The sequence below is a fragment of the Myripristis murdjan genome, chromosome 7 (assembly GCF_902150065.1).
Source record: "Myripristis murdjan chromosome 7, fMyrMur1.1, whole genome shotgun sequence".
In the NCBI taxonomy this organism is placed as follows: domain Eukaryota; kingdom Metazoa; phylum Chordata; class Actinopteri; order Holocentriformes; family Holocentridae; genus Myripristis; species Myripristis murdjan.
In genome coordinates this window covers 12,780,250-12,796,787 of record NC_043986.1, presented here as the reverse complement: position 1 = coordinate 12,796,787, position 16,538 = coordinate 12,780,250, and the positions used below count along the sequence as shown (strand labels likewise).

Here is a 16,538-nt window from a genome sequence, read left to right as displayed (position 1 = left end):
CCGGCAAACTGGACACACCTGGAGAAGGGGAGGGAGCAGAGGATCGGCGAAAGAGGGTGAGGCAGAGCAAACAGGAGCAACACAGAGGAGGTGTGGAGGTGCAAACACAGAGAGACACACATGGGAGAGGAAACCAGAGGAGGCAGGACTAGCAGACAGGTGAAAACCCTAAACCACCCAGGACTGCAGGGCGACAGGCAACATGAGGAACGCAGACAGAAATCCCACAGCGCAGGTGAATCCACCAGAAAAACCCAAACGCAAAAAGTCCCTAACAGAGTCCAAGGGAAAACACACACGCCCATAAACCACAGAACCATGACCATAACAAGAAGAATAACAATAACTGTTTTTTTTTTTTTTTTTTTTTTTTTTTTTCCAAAAGAGAAAAATCTTAAATTATTTTTGTTGAGTTTTAGATGTGCAAAGTTGATTGGACCAAAAATGTTAGTGTGGGATTATCAAAATACCATGGCAACCAAACACACTACAATGAAAGAGGGCATTGGGATTAGTTTTCAGAGTGTTTAAAAGACCATCTCTGTCCTGAAGTGGAAGACTTATCTTGTTTTATCTTTTTGTTTTATCGTACATTTAGTTGCAGATGGCAAATTAAACTTTTGCTTTTGCCCTGTCACTGAACCCATATTGAACATCCCAAATGATGATGCCGGCCTTAATTCATTTCATTCCTGCAGCCATCACTGTGCACAAAAGACTGACACTGTTTATCTGCAGCTTAAACAAAATAAAGCAGCATCACTTTAACCAAGAGCAGAGCTTTTATTATGCACAAAGCCATATTTTACAGACACAAGTCTTTGCGGAGTTACACAGTTTTACAAATCTTTTCATTTATAAAGTGAAATCATCTCACAAATCAGTCATTTTTTAATTTTTTCATCAACTACAAGCATCAAAGCAAACTTTAATTAGCACAAGAGTTTATTTTTTTTCCCCTAGCTTTAAAAGAAAGCACATTGTCCAAGCCAGTCCAGTTGGTCTGTGGCCCACAAGAACATCAGCAGTCCCATCAGTATGACCAGACCCAGCTTTAGCATCAACATGAACATCCCAAGACACTGCAGAGACAATCACAGAGAGGTATAAACAGCGTTTGATATCTGAAACATGGCAAACAGATTTATGTGCATTGTGCAATAAGGGCCAGTAAGTCCAGGCGCTGCACAATATTTCATTTCAGCATCGACATCATGTGGTGCAATAGTCAGATTGTAGGATGTGTCATGTCAAGTAAGGCCAATTAACTCATACAGGTCATCCGACAACAGACGTAAGACGAAAACTCAAAAAGTTCTTAAGCAAGTGTGACATGACATCATTTTATCGGTAGTGAGGTTTCCCCCATGAGTACACACCTTGTGCTCTCTGGCATGTGGCTGTGTGTGGCTGACATCTGGCACGTTCTCAACAGGCAGCGGGTCGTATTGGGTTTGAGGAGCAGGGTCCATATCCAGGGTCTCTGGCTCGATCAGCTCCTGAATGAGGCAACACAATTAAACCATACTTTGTGTACGTGTGTATGCGTGTGTTTCCATGTTCCCATTCTTGAGTACATCCCCACTCAAGTGACCACATCCTTACTTTCGATGACTCTGTAGAGCTCAGATCCTCTCCCTCGTCTGTGGAACTGAGCGAGTCTCTGTCGCTGCTGAGAGAGAAATACACACTCTCAGTTTCTGATTGGATTGCTGGTTTGTCATAGCAGCGATTGCAGTTATTTTGGAAAATGATGGATGGTTTCCCACATACTGGAACTTCCACTTACCTGTCAGTGTCATAGTGAATGACCTGTGATAATGGGTTGGTGCAAAACTGAACCTTTATCTCTCTTTCTGTAAAAAAAAAAAAAAAAAAAAAAGCACAGTAGCAAGAAAAATATCAATTAGATGCTCTGGGAGCTTTCAGAAATTATGAAATAGCTTTAAAAGTTGGAAAATATAGCCATTTTCACACTTGTATTCCTTAGCCTCGGCTCACACCTGTAGTTATTATCCCAGGCCCTCCACTAAGATCTGGGGTAAGGATTTGCACTTGAAAATCAAAGCCCAAGTTAATGTCTTTAGAGGGCCGGTTTTGATCAGGAAACAAACATTGTATTGTTTCTCAAAAGCATGCTATTGCTTTGGTTTTAACGTTGACTCTAATCTTACTTTCACCATGACTTTTTGGGACATATCCTGAAAAAAATCACAGATACCCTGCTGTGGAGTGAGGTTTAGTAAACCCTAGGCTATGTGTGGGGAAAGGTACAAGTGTGAAACGACTGTTAGTCCAGGACAAATGAGGTCATGTCCACAGTAAGCCAGGTAAATATATAAAAAAACATATATATATTTTCTCTGTTTTAGCCTTCCATCCACATCAAGTTGGTGTTTTCCATACAGGAAAATGGTGCCTTTCAAAAATGGTGTGTAAATCTGAAAACGCCTGCCTTGTGTTTTCATGTGGACGGAGAAAACTGAGCTTTCTGAAAACGATGATGTTAGATCATCATGTGATCTAGCGAATGCCTCTGCCTTCCACGTTGTAGAGTGGAAGTTGTGCATAAGGCGACTTTTACATGGTCAAGTGTTTCACCTGGTGTCGTTTTTCTTGGAATGAAATCTTGCAGACTCTCGATCCTCTACCCAACTTAGTGTGGACATGTCAAGTTAGCCTATCGTTACTCCATCATGACCCCTTCTCCTCTACTATACTCACCTTCTTTGCCATCCTCCTCTTCGCTGTCATTGTAAAATTTGTAGAAAGCATTGATTCTCTCCTGCTCTTGCTCCCAGTTCCTCTCCTCTTCATACTCGTCATCTCCAAACTCTCCTGGCTCGGTGCTTCTCAGGCCTTCGTAATCAGTGTTGAAAAAGAAGCTGTCATCCACAGATCCTTGATTGGACGTGTGCACGGCGGTGACGTCCCCGTGCTGCACGACTGAATGGATGTCTATAGACGCCCCTTGTGCAGTGATCAGACTCACATCTGAAGGCAGTGTTTCGTCTTTGTCTGTGTCTTCTGTGTTTAATAGCAGATGTTCGGACAGAAAGGCCCCAAGTTTCGACTCGTCTGTATCCCAAGAGATGCTGAAAGCTACTGGATCGGCTCTGCTGCTGTAGTTTGAGATAGCCTGCTCATCAGAAATGTTTGGCCTGGAAAATACTTGAGCATCCTGCAGTGGGTTTTCAGGATCCTGCTGATACACATCTGTGTATTCCCCACCTCTCCCTCTCATATGGATGTCATCATCACTGGAGCTGTAGGAGTCACTGTCAAACTGAGGCTGTCTCAAGCAAGTGTCCCCCTCACTTGTGTATTTGTATTGAGAAAAACTGGACATCGATTTTTTCGCCTCATTTTGTTCTTCATCTTCCACAGCACTGGGATGATCATTAGCTTCTAGGCACATGGGTTCAGCAGTTTCATCTCCGTCATCACACCTTCTAACAGCTGCATGTGTGTCTATCTCTGTTTGTCTCCCATTATCTCTTTCTCCAGCTGCCAAATTCAGATCCATCATCTTCATATCAGCATCTCTTCCTGTCCATCCAGTATCCAGAACTTGGTCTTCCCTCTCATCACTATCTGTACCATCTCTCATCCACGTAATGTCTGCCACACCTCTGTCCAGGTAGGTACTCTGCTTTGTGGCTGAATCACTGTCTGAGATGCAAGGCAAGGCGTTCAATTCGGATTTACTCTGAAGATTTTTTCCTCCATCTTCCATGAATTCACCCGAAGAAAAGTCTGAGGGATAATCTGCAAAGCTCTCACCTGCCTCTTGGTGCTCATCCCCTGAGAAATCCTTCATTTTGTCTACGAGGTCCTCACCATCATCATCATCAGCAATAAGATCCTGCAGATTTCGCACTGATATTTCAGGAAGCTCGAAGATGCCTGTCACAGCTTCATCTCTGTGGGGATCTTCATTCTCCAAGGATAAACGCTGGGTGAATAAATCCCCTTCTTTTCCTCCATCCTTTTCAATTTTCATGCCCTCACAATCTGTATCAGATGATTCCTCTACTCTTTCTTCATCTCCCCATTGCTCTCCCTTTTCAGTCCCATCACCTTGTAGTATCGTACCACTGCCACGTTCAGGGAATCTCCCAAAATAGGACACATCCTCATCACTCTCACTCTCACCTTGCTCCTCGTTTCTAACTTGAGGCTTTTCAGTACTCTCTGGGGCCAGAGGTTGTCCCTGAGCAAAGATCCTGTCCTCTTTATTACCTTCCCAGAACTCCTCGCCACAGCGAACAGACATCAGCCAATCCTGTGTTTTTTCTCCTGTTTCCATATCGTCCTCCTCCTCCTCAACCTCTTCATCATCTGCAGAGACTGAGCTTTCCTGTTCAGAACCTCCATCTGAGCTTTCACTGTGCTCCTCTGGTGTTTTCTCCATGTTCATGACACTGTCCATTGTACTGGTGAAATCCTCTTTATCGCTTGTAGAATCAGTATCCTGCTTATCATCATTTTCAGTCATGTTTGTATCACTAGTGTCCAGGCCAGACAAAACTTGAGTTTGATCTGTTGCTTCCTGATGCAGAGCCTCATCTTCCCCTGTTGACATTAAGTTTTCATGAGAGCAGCCTGTCTTGTCCTCAAACTTTTCACCAGAACACAAACTCTCAAAGTCCAGCTCGTCGTTAGAGAAAGATGGAAAAGATGTTTCTGTACCAACATAATTTGCAAGTTAGCCATACATAATGTGAACATCAGTGAATGGTGAGAAAAAAAAAATCAAATATAACAAAATTTTAGCATAATGTGAAAATACAAGCTTCTTACCTGAAAATGCATCAGTAAGTAGGTCAGCAAAACTTTGCTCCATTTTTGCGAGTTAAACCAAATAGGCAAAGTGATACTTTGTAGCAAGTAAGATTTTTATGAGGAGAAGCATTCATGCATTGCCAAAGAAACCGTGCATCATTTGAAAAACCTCTTCAGATGTTCTGCTCGGTTGCTAGAGAGGAAGAGAGAGACAAAGTCTCATATGTTGTTCCTGCAAGTGACTTCCTGTCAAAAAGAAGCTGCATGAAGCACACACTGAATGTAATATAATTAGTTAAAGAGAAATATGAAACATCTATATTATGTAGGCCGACTGAAAAACAGCAGATACTGTTAAATGTTTTAAAAAGTCTCTCTTAAAAAGTGAAATTCCAATTTTTTTTGTGTTTACATTGCTACTGGAACATACCTCCAATAGAACCATGAAATGATGTCAGCTTTGATGTGGTTTTGGTTTCAGATGCACAACACAAACCCCTGCAGTCAGACACGCACTTCCTTTAAGCTGAAACAACTGATGTTTATTGGTGCATAAAATGGTAGAGACGGCTGCAGTGTTGTCATGGCGACATATCAAAGAAATATATATTATGTGAATAAATATCCATCAAATATCTGTTTGAAAAGAGCTAAAAATCCAGTCAAACTACAGTTAAAATGGTGATGGTTTGTCGATGCCTGGCTGTCCTGAGGGGTCTACAGCTCGTGGCGGAGGAGGTAGCGGTGGCTGGGTTTCAGGTCAACTTCAACTGGGAAATGATCACTCACCTCTAGAGCCTAAAAAGGCCACATAATAGATGCAAGGTTAATATTTGTGTTCCTGTTTACGTCCACGCTTATGTCAGCGAAACATCAAACTGAGCTCAAAGCAGAGGCATACTCAGCATGCTCACCTCCTCCTCAGTCAGGTGGAACTCCTCTTTAAAGTTGAAGGGTTGAGCTGAACCTGGAACTATACTGGAGATGATCTCACGTCCATGGACAACTATCCTGTTTTGGGATGAATATGAGGAGGACATACAGTATGATATCTGTGGAAAGCTGCAGTAATATTCATCATTAACCCTATAAAGCCATTTGTATCATATATGATACACCTTATCAATTCGGCTTTCCATTTTCAGTTTAATCAATACTTGACCAAAATACTGTTGTATACCTTTGAACACTTCCCCTGTTCACCTTGGACCATACCATTGGCACTTCAAGTACATATCATATATCATACAACAGAAAGATCGTGTAATAACACATTTTTTTATTTATTTATTTATTTTTATTTTATTTTATTTTTTTAGATTTTGTTATAGGACTAAATAAAGGGTTCAATTAAAAAAAAAAATGGAATTTTATGCCAATTCTTTAATAGTTCAGGCTTTATAGGGTTAAATGTATGCAATGTACTACAAAAGTATCTGTGTTAATGAAATATATCAGGGATCATTTTGATAGTTAATTACTGGTATATAATCTGATACCATGAAAAAATCCTATTTAACCTATACTCTTTGAACTGTATAATAACATTAAAAAAGTACACAGTAATGTAATCTATTTCCAGTATTTGGGCAGCATTAGAATAACTTACAAGTACAACATTGGCCTGCAGCCTTCAAGTGGAAAAGCTAAGCAGCCTAACAAAATGCTGCTGAGGTTCAGTGTGAAACGTCCTGCTGTCACAACAAACACCGAGTTACAGGGTGAGGGATCAAGTTGTGTTGATGTTACCGATACTAAAAACACGAATATTGGTATCTCTTTCGAAATGTTGGTATTTACTTGGTACCTAAGCACTGATTTTTGTCACATCATTGCTCTGCATCTGTGAAAGTATTTTGACTGCACAGGAGTACATGGTCGGATGACGTGAGTTTTGCAGAAGATGGCAGCAGTCTCTTACCTATCGTAAGGGCAGTGGGTTTTCACTCGCACAGTCGTGTCCTGGTCATCTCCGATCAGCCAGCGGAACTTGGGGTCACTCCTGAGGCGGACGGCTCTCCAGCCCTTGATGGTGATGTAGCTGCAGCCGGCGTTCAAGTCCCCTAAGATCACCACGTTCTGGGGCGAGCGAAAGGAAGTAAAAAGGGAAGTGGAACAGATCAAACTTAGTGCTAGATATTATCACATGTAGAAGAAGAAAGAGGCAAGGCCCAGGAACACTGATTGATGATAAGCCTTGGTCAAAATTTTAAAAAAAAAGAAGTGTTAATTCTGTTGAGGTTCCACCCACATCAGTCTTCCACTTCTTGTAAATTCCTTTGAAGACGGTGTACAGTTCATCAATCTCCTTCATGGCAGTTTTGGGACAGGTGTGCTGGCCAATCAGGACAAAATCCTTCACCACTGCAAAAGAAGACATTAATTTTGACACCAATTGAATGATAGTGTCATTTCCCCCCCCCAAAATCCCTAAAAAATCCCTATGAATTTCACTCATTTCTTCTTACTGGTAGTGGGGGAGTGAAAGCGGACGATGAAAGGCTCCCTGGAGAAAACATCTGTTTCATTCGTCCCTTCTCCCTCCAGTTTGGGATACTCATAGTGCTCTTTGACCTGCAGTACATTGTCTCTGGAGATGATGGGACGGGAAAAGAGGAAATCAGTAAAAGTCATGCTGAGCTGACCATTTACAGCAGTCACCCACCTTTGATTTGAGTTACCTGTAAATGTAGACGTATTGCTCCTTGTAGCTCTTCTTCCCTAGCCTCTTGCTCTCCACATAGGCATATGAGTTGGATTTGTCAAATCTGGTGAGAACAACAAAAAAAGTTGAAGGTTTTGATGTAACACTACTCTCACTACACTATTTTTTTTAAAACCTTGGCTCCAAATGGCACGCAAAAGCTTGCACCTGTTGAGATCCCTAACCAGAGTTTGTATGGCTTCCCCTTTAGAGTCTCGGACCTCCTGAATAAGACTCAAGTCACACCGAGAGAGGATCTTGGGAATTAAAAAGAAGAAATGACCTGTTAATGATCTGCTGTTTTCTGCACATGTTGTCACAGGTTCCATCTAAAAATGAAATCATCCCGTACACACTGTAGTACCTTGAGTAGGATCCCCATAACCTTCTTGTTGTTTGCCTTGGCTTCCCCAAAGCTTTGAACATTGAACGCACATATTTTCAGAGCGAGTGCAATGTTCAGCACACACAGCCCCACGAAACACAGCAGGAGAACCGGAGGCCTCATCGTGAAGAGGATTAGGACTCTGTAAGTAAAAGAAAGAGATAAGATTTGACGCGATCCCCTGTTTTTGTCACCTTGTGAACTGTGTTACAAAAGCCTTATCACCCTCCTGCACAAACACAAGCAATTTAGCACTAGAGGGATATCTATAAGATGTTCATCACTACATCTGGCCTCTTACCTTCAGCGTTTGTTTCCCAGGGAGACTGAACTCAGCCCGGTGAAGATCCATCTCTTGAATGTCCTGTGATCTATTTGGGGAACATACAGGTAAAGCTCGGTGAAAGACAGGGGTCATGGATGTGTGTGTTGGATGTGCTGTGTCAGTGCTCATTGAGAATGGAGCTTTATCTGGAACGGTTAAAACCACTGAATACAATGAACAATGGGCTCTGTCCCACGCAGAAAGACTGGGTTTTGTCATGTTTGAGTGTGATCGAACAATAGATGGTGCTGTGTGTCACATCCATGTCAGTTTCATGAACTTTTGTGTAGAATTTACCACATATCACTCAGCTAGGCTACCACAGACCGGAGCAGCTAGTAGCTACCACATCCTGGCAGTGCATCACTCAGCTGTGTGTGTCAAGGACTGACAGAGGCCTTGTGCGAGAGGGAAACGTCCTCTCACTCTGAGGGATTTAGCAAAAATCATCATCTTTTTCAAAATAATATATAGTTTCAGCTATGACCAGGATAAATTATTTCAGGGTAATATTTTACTTCTTCAAATCACCACATTCGCTCTTTCCTCTAGGAAATCATTGTGTGGACATACATTACATAACATAAGTCACAGAGCGCTGAAATGCTGACATTGTCAAGGTTTTTGCCGCGGGGCATTTTTATCTGTCAGTGGTGTATTTCAAATGTATTATGTCTGTGAACAAAAGGGCTTTTTGGTTTTTGCTGATAAAGCAATAATCACATATCACAGAGAGAGAGAGAGGAAACTGTGAAAAATCACCTTTTTTGCATTTTTTGCATCAAATATTGATGGTTTCTCATGTATATTTTAGTGTTATCCTGCTGCATATCAGAGTTGTCCTTCTGCAGTCAATCTTCCTATGCAAGAGTTGCCAGTTTATTGTAATTTTTAATATAGCCTAGTTTAGTTTAGTTTAGTACAATACTGACTCTCCCATAGCAAAGTCTGGTCATAAATATATTGAAACTGTAACTTTGAATCAGTGAATTCCAGATAATATCCATATGTAACCATGTTAATGTTATTTTAGCATATTAAACTTTATGTTAAGTATATTACATTATATAAACTGCACATACCTTTTCTGGATTTTTAAGTAGAACTGAGGGAGGATCTGACCATAAAGACAATTATGGATAACCTAATTATCACATGTGTTCTTCTGGCATAATGAATAGGATACTGACTCCCTTCCACTGCAGTAAGCATCTACACACAGACAGGTATACAGTGTGAACATTTTACTCACTGATTATGAAAAGGTCTCTTAAAAGGGCAACAGACATTTGTGAATGGACAAAGAATTTGCTTCTTCACTGTGATCCATCAAGATGTGAGAGCCAGAGCCATCTTGAAGGTCAGGCCGCAAATGTCGTCTTTGGAGAGCAATGTGTTGGCGTATGCAGGATCGTAGATGTGACATACAGTTGGATCCCTGCTGGCAAGCGCCTCTTTTGTTCGATGTCCAACTAATATATGCTGTGAGAAATATATGAATCAGCAGGAAATAAAAGACACTGCACAGGGTGAATTTTGTGTGTGTGGATCTTCGCCAGATCTTAGGCCAATCGACCAAGTTGGATCAACCCTGCTCCTCTGCTCCAGAGTTAATTCAGATATGTGTCTCGCACCAAACATGTAACTTCATTAGGATTAAAAATCAATTTTTGAGATAACTGGCCTTGTAGTATCATTTTTTTTTTTTTTTTACTGTATATAATCTTTATTGTATATATTTTTGCATTTATTCTATTTACTGTATCTGCTTTATATTGTACAATGAGCTTTTTTATCTTTCCATTGATGCTGCTGTAACATAATAATTTCCCAGTTTGGGATCAATAAAGCAAATCAATCTATCTATATCTATTTACTGATGAAAATATTTTTTATCACTAATAAAATGAAAGAAATGAAAGAAAGTACCATGAGAATGATATACAGAATAACTTTGTGTTTATCACATCATGTTTATTGTGTCTTTTATTTTGAGCAATACCTTTTCTGAATCAAAAACAGCACCAGTGCTGCTTCCAGCACCACTATGTCACAAAGTTTCACAAAGTGCCACTGTTCACAAACCAACCTGCGAGTTAACGGTGCCTTCTGCATGTTTCCATTTGCTCTATTACAAACAGCATTTTTGTCACTGGATCCATCGTATTTGAACTTACACCGCAGACGTGTACAGTACAGCTTACATATGTAAACACAATAAAATCTTACATACCACACACACTTTATTCAGTTCCAATTCAAAACAAACTCTTACTCAGAAATGCATATAATGGTTTTCAAACATACAAATAAATAATCTTCACCCCTGAAAAAATTACTTTCACAATAACAGCAAAACTTGGCTATGGAAAGCTAACATCCCTGAACAGTGATGTTGTCACATTGGTCTGAAACAGCCCGAGTGTTGAGGAGAAGCCATTTGCATGAGATAGTCTTCGATGCGCATCTCTATGTCCGAGTACACGTCTTCGACTTGCTCCCTGAAAGGAGGGTGCCACAGCCACAACATGGCAACCCCTGATACAGCCAGGAATAGGAGAAGGAAGACACACACCCTCCACCAGGAGCTGCACAGCCGCTACACAGAGAAGGCAAAAAATACCTGAGTTATATACAAGCAGGGCGCCGATCTTCCCTGCTCGGGTTGCTTTGTATGCTGCTCTAGCCTTCATTGCAGCAGAGTTAGGTTGGGATGTTGACGTAAGGGCAAGAAAACACATTTCAGCATGAAGAAGGACATTAAGGGACTCTGTCACACACACACACACACACACACACTCACACACACACACAAACACACTCACCCTGCTGCTGCGGCGATGGCTGAGTTGCCGGAGCTCGTCCCTGCACTGCGTCAGCCGGGCCTGGCTGGACTGACACTCCTGCTCCATGGCATCCAAATCTTTCTGCAGCTCTTCACACTGTGCAGATACACACACACACACACACACACACAGACATCAGTTTCAGCATGACTCTGTGCGTGCCACTTGCAAATGGGACCACATATGCTGTTCATTTGGGACATTATTTCTGCCTCACCTAGTGTGTGAGCAGATGAATATTAGATTCATGAAGTGCTGGAGTTGTGAATATGCTCCAGGATACTGCACTGCATTCAGCAGAGGGGGTTGAAATCTCACCCTCACCTCTTTCTCCTTCAGCTTGAGTCTGTTCTGAGTGTGATGGAGCTGCTCCCCCACATCAGACTCTCTCTTCACATACTGCTCTGCTTCCTCTGATGGCAAACACACCTGCACCGTGACGCCCTCATTCTCAGTGCCGCCATCTGTGAATTAGGACAAGTGGGGCTCTTATGATGCACAAACCAACTACCACTATGAGGACCTAAAACATCCATATGCTCTCTTGTAAAGGCCTGAGTGCACTTTAAAAGCTCTATGGTACTGAAGAGCACTCAGAGTTAAGTCTTATTGTATTTTGCTTTGGAGATTGATCAAGGACTTGTGTTTAATGTCCCCCTTCCCTTAATCTTGGGCCTTTATGGGGTGATTTAAAAATGTTTCACAAATAGAGCATGCACATTCAATTTGGCAGACAGGTGCAAGACAGGCAAAAAGTCACAAAAAAGGTAGAGTCTGCACACTGTCAAAAATATCATGTGATTTAAAAATGACTATGACTCCTTGGTCCACGTCTTTCACCTCTAAGGTACTGGATTTCTTCTCTCAGAGTCTGGTTGTCCTCCTCCAGCAAGGAAATGTTGTACTGTAGCTCCTCCTTCTCTTGCTGCACTGACACCAGCTCCTCCCGCAGCTCTGCCTCTCGGGCCTGGGACAGCTGCACAGGACACACACAAGTTTTCATATCTATTTAGAGAGAACTATGTGAACATAGACTCGCTGTATATGCTGTTGTTGTACAGTACCTGCAGTTGGCTGTGCAGCTGTTGCAGCTGTCCATCGCTGAGGTCTCGGCTCTCCTTCAGTTGGCTGGAGCTAAGCTTCAGCTCCTCATAAAGGCTCTGCCACCTTAGTGACTCTGCCTTTGCTGTGAGTAGCGCCTCCTAGTGGCAAAAATATTAAATGTCTTATGAAGAATTGTGATTAAGCTGCATTGTGCACATCTATTTAACTCTGTATTAGACAGGCCTTTTTGATCTGGGAATGGAAAACAAATCACAAGGAAAGCCAAGAAAATCCTCAATCTGAACTTGATGTTGAGTGTTTTCACTTTGTAAGATATCAAGTTTATGCTTGTTACTGGGAACATATTACAGCTCTGAGCATGAGGGTTTAAAATGAATCTAAAAATACAAGACGTGGGTTAAAAGCTAGATGTTTAACCTGGAGGGTTTCAGCCTTGCTCAGAGCCTCAGTCTTCTCTTGTGTGGCTTTCTGCAGGGCAGCCAAAGCCTTCTCCTCATACACCAGCTTCTGTTCCTCCATCTGTAGCACCAGTTTCTTCACTCCATTCTTGGGAAACTTCTGAAAAGTCCCAACACCACCCTGATTAAAACTATTTAAGCTCTAGGTCCTGATGCAACCCACACCAACCTTTTACAGCCTTGCATGGTTGGTTGTTTTAAGATGGACTAATGTGAGGGTTGCAAACAATAAAAGCACCATAATTAAGAACTGAAAAAAACACTCCAACAAAATAACTAAAAAGCATTCACTTCTTGCTTCAGTGACAACAATATCAGCTAAAAGAAAAAAAAAGATCTCTTGATGGGCTGATAGCTGCAGACTGCTGCTTTCTCACCTGCAGGCAGACTTGCAGCTGCGCCTCCAGAGCCTTGATCTTGTTTTTCAGCAGGTCCTCACTGCAGCGAGCCTGTGTGGGTTAGAGAGGAAATGACTGGCTGTCACACTATAATCTGCCGAGTGGAATGTAATGGCTGATAGACCACAGTCTGTGTCGGTGTCTCCACCAGCTGCACCCACCGGTGCACAAAGAGAAGTTACAGCATCAGTAAGTTGAAAGTAAGACGATGATGTCAGTACATGCTGTAATACCACACTGTTACAAACTCTGCAGGGCAAAACATGGCCAGTAACATATAAGATGACCAATGATAACATACCTGGATGGGAAACAACAAGAATTTAAAGTGAATAAACCTCTAGCTCTCCTGCTGTTCAAATCTAGTCTCGTGCAGAAAGGGAAACACTTTAATCCTCCACCGCCATTCATCACACAGTCAAAAGTGACCCAGAGAGAAACTAACTAGATGTATAGCACCTATAATACCTAACTGTCTGACACGCCCTTCCTCTATGAGAGAGACAGCTTGCACTCTTCCTATGAAGTATAGAGAGGAAGCAGGAAGTTTCAAACCACAGGCCTCATATGCCTTCTTGAGGCAGAAACAGACATAGACCACAGCTGAATGTGATACAATACTTTTCAATCTAGTGTCACAACTGAAACAGTTTCTGGCATCTGGCAACTCATGCAAAACTAAAGGTGGGGATTTGATTGAAACAGAGAGCTAGAGAAGGACAAAGAAGGAGGCTTACTGTCCATATTTTGTTAGAGGAGTGCAGGAGGGTAGAGGCAGTGTCTTGGAGGGAAATCAGCTTCTTCTTCACTACCTCCTCTCTCCACAGAGCTTCCTGCCAGAAACAGGGTAACAGAGGAGAGGAGGTTTCAAAATACAGACACTAAAATAAAGCTTACCACACAATCTATCATTTCATGCATTCGGTGAGACAATGCTCTATTTAATGTTAAGTGCCACCTATGTGCTATAAAGTGACTGGCCCACCTGCAAATAGCCAGCCAGCAGTTGAATGTCCTGTTATTTGAGAGATGAGAGACAATAAAACACATTTTATGAGTCGAGTCTTGTTATCTTTCTATTCTGCAATGAAAAATAGCTCAGCCTCATCAATATGCCTCATTTAGATCAACACCGACAATGAATGAAACTTACTGACTCCTTGACGGTGACAAAGCCAGACCTGTAAGGAAGGAAACATTTAATTACAGCAAGATTTTGCAACACAGACACCGAATGCATCTTCTTCTAATGTGAAATTCAACATGTAACAACAGCTAAAGTTGCAGGGAAATTGAAGTCAAACTCACTCGGTCTGTACACCGGCCTCTCGCAGTATCTTTTTCTGGTGAACCCTCTCAGTTTGGAGGGACAGTTTTTCAGTTTGATGAATCTTTTCAGTTCGTGTGATGGTTTTGGTGCTTGTCTTTTTACCTTTGAGAGAGAGAGCAAACAGAGAAAAATAACAGTATTGTTACAAATAAAAGAGAATTCCCCTGCCAAAATCCTATGCAACCTGTGGGACTTTTACCATTTATACTGTTCTCTCTTTTATCGAGGTTGCTTTTCACCCTCTGCTGGGTTGCTCCCTTTATCACCGGTGTGGAGGTAGATGCATGTGCTGCTTGCTTCTTTGTATGGCTTTGTGCCACTGGTTCTGCCCATAATGAAACCTGAGGATATAAGAGGAAATATAAGTTGCCAATCCTGTGCAATGTTAACAATATTATTCCTTTTAGAGCATAAATGACGGAATTATATTATTTTTTTACCCATGTATTGGTGATTTGGTCATCACTTTTTACACTTTTGCCTGGAGTGGGTATCATCATTGGGTGTCCAGTAGGGGTAGGGCTCATGTGGATATTTGTATGCATTGTGTCTGGCTCGGTGATCGGGCCCTGATGTTTCACTGAACGTGTCTTTGCAGAGCGTTTTTTCTTTGAAGGACGGTATCCAGCCTTCACAGACTGCACGCAGCTTTTTTCTGGGCTTACTGATCTCCTCCTCAGAAACTCCAGGTGTCTCTTTTCCTGCAGCACGTTCTTCACCAGTTTTGTGTCAAATTCTCTCGTTGGACTGCGGCACGAAGTCACATTGTTGCGTCCTCGCAGATGCTCGTGTTTCTCTGCTCTTTGCTGCAGTAGCTGTTCAAAGTCTTTCACCAGAAATGGCTGGAGCGTGTTGACATCCAGGGAGTCCATGGTGGCGCTTTTGGCTGTTATGGGGCCTCAAGCCTACAGTGGTGATTTTTACATGCAGTTACCATGATGCAAAACATGTAAACAAATGAGGTGGAAACATACAATTTACCAGTGCGATCAAATTAAATATCATAGGTAGAAGAAAAAGAGGATTTTTAAGTGTTGCAGGTTCAGCATATTGGGCCCTAAGGGACATCTGAGAGTAAAATAATGTATATAAAACATGTGTAAAATATTCATAATTTTGTATGTCTCTCAAAGTCTTGGTTACTTAACTTTCAAACTATTACTGAGAAATTATTAACTGTAAACAATGTACAGTAAGTGTTTAAAACATACCTAAAAAGACACATATAAAAAAATATGAGGACATTTCTGTATGCCTTCATATTTGTTTGGCATATGTTTGTATTTCTCAAACACGTCATATAATCAAAGTAAGATTTTACAAACAGTGATAATAAAAGAAAATGGGGGAAAAGTTAAAAGTTTTAGATCTAAGATGCTCTATTTAGCTCAACAATGCATTTGCTTTTCTATCAGTGTGGGTTCAGTGCAGTAGTAGCAGCTGAAGCAGTTTTAGCTCAAATACAAATAAATTGTGGCTGTACTAGTACTATAGTAGTAGTATTACTTGTAGTAGTAGCAGAGTTAGTGTAGTGATAGCTGTTGCACTTGGCTGAAAACTCCTTTAATGCTGAACACCACAGAAGCAATTTTCACACAGACAGAGCAGGCCTGGTGACTGTGATCTGCTAGTTGTGGCTGTGGGAAGAAAATGTGCAAGATTATGCAAGAAGTAAATGGAGTTAAATAAGTATTAAGATGTAACACCTACCTGCTAAGCCATTTCATTCATTGGGTAAAGGTCCTAGGAGTGGTCGGGAAGCCAACCATTTGCTTTCTCCTCTGGCAGCTTTGTGTTTCACATGTAGCTGTTTCTGTTAAGCATATTTTACAGGAAGTAAAGAGCACACCACGTCGTCATATGTTCCTCTATCTCAGCAGCCACTCGCATTAAACTGATGCCATGCACGGGTGGGCCTCAAGATTAGAGACAGACCCGGTCAATTCCCTCTGTAATTTGGGATAAAGCTTATCACTTGGGAAGGAAAGTTATACAGTATTAGCTGTCTGATGGGAGCTCAATTCTTTATTTTAGCATTCTCATTTCTCATTTAAATGTGATAATGACTTAGATCTTAGTACAGTACAATCATTTTACTCAGCATGAACAGCCTTACTGTTTGTTTTTGTTGGATTTTGGTGTGTGCGTGTGTGTTTGTGTGTGTGTGTTTCTGTGTCTTATTTGCAGACTGTTAGGCTTACTGACTACAACACACATTTTACATAATAATAATCTTCAACAA

At 41.5% G+C, this 16,538-nt stretch overlaps 3 protein-coding genes and 1 long non-coding RNA gene across 6 annotated transcripts; 1 reads left to right on the top strand and 3 right to left on the bottom strand.

The window, feature by feature from the left end:
* Positions 1-24: 24 nt before the first annotated feature.
* On the top strand, positions 25-8,482 carry LOC115362506 (uncharacterized). The gene is made up of 3 exons (XR_003928495.1): positions 25-235; positions 7,701-8,018; positions 8,196-8,482. It is a non-coding gene; the product is annotated as an uncharacterized LOC115362506 (long non-coding RNA).
* LOC115362502 (dentin sialophosphoprotein) lies at positions 788-5,358 on the bottom strand. Of its 2 annotated transcripts, none has more exons than XM_030056456.1 (7): positions 5,216-5,358; positions 4,804-4,978; positions 2,725-4,686; positions 1,790-1,856; positions 1,606-1,672; positions 1,380-1,499; positions 788-1,082 (listed from the first exon to the last, which is right to left on the bottom strand). In XM_030056456.1, exons 2-7 carry the CDS (start codon positions 4,844-4,846, stop codon positions 966-968), a joined length of 2,376 nt encoding a protein of 791 aa, XP_029912316.1. In that variant the 5' UTR covers positions 4,847-4,978; positions 5,216-5,358; the 3' UTR covers positions 788-965. The 2 variants fall into 2 exon arrangements, with proteins under 2 accessions (XP_029912316.1, XP_029912317.1); XM_030056457.1 differs by having other exon boundaries at positions 2,725-4,575.
* dnase1l1l (deoxyribonuclease I-like 1-like) lies at positions 5,431-7,997 on the bottom strand. Its single transcript, XM_030056460.1, has 8 exons — positions 7,854-7,997; positions 7,658-7,746; positions 7,467-7,553; positions 7,254-7,375; positions 7,037-7,149; positions 6,707-6,864; positions 5,700-5,796; positions 5,431-5,583 (listed from the first exon to the last, which is right to left on the bottom strand). Exons 1-8 carry the CDS (start codon positions 7,995-7,997, stop codon positions 5,503-5,505), a joined length of 891 nt encoding a protein of 296 aa, XP_029912320.1. The 3' UTR covers positions 5,431-5,502.
* traf3ip3 (TRAF3 interacting protein 3) lies at positions 8,056-16,110 on the bottom strand. 2 transcript variants are annotated; one of them, XM_030056459.1, is made up of 15 exons: positions 16,007-16,110; positions 14,737-15,201; positions 14,496-14,637; positions 14,275-14,398; positions 14,120-14,147; positions 13,952-13,981; positions 13,704-13,799; positions 12,946-13,017; positions 12,528-12,668; positions 12,110-12,247; positions 11,886-12,021; positions 11,370-11,509; positions 11,025-11,141; positions 10,602-10,798; positions 8,056-8,068 (listed from the first exon to the last, which is right to left on the bottom strand). In XM_030056459.1, exons 2-15 carry the CDS (start codon positions 15,166-15,168, stop codon positions 8,065-8,067), a joined length of 1,797 nt encoding a protein of 598 aa, XP_029912319.1. In that variant the 5' UTR covers positions 15,169-15,201; positions 16,007-16,110; the 3' UTR covers positions 8,056-8,064. The 2 variants fall into 2 exon arrangements, with proteins under 2 accessions (XP_029912319.1, XP_029912318.1); XM_030056458.1 differs by lacking the exon at positions 8,056-8,068 and having other exon boundaries at positions 10,189-10,798.
* Between the last annotated feature and the right edge of the window lie 428 nt (positions 16,111-16,538).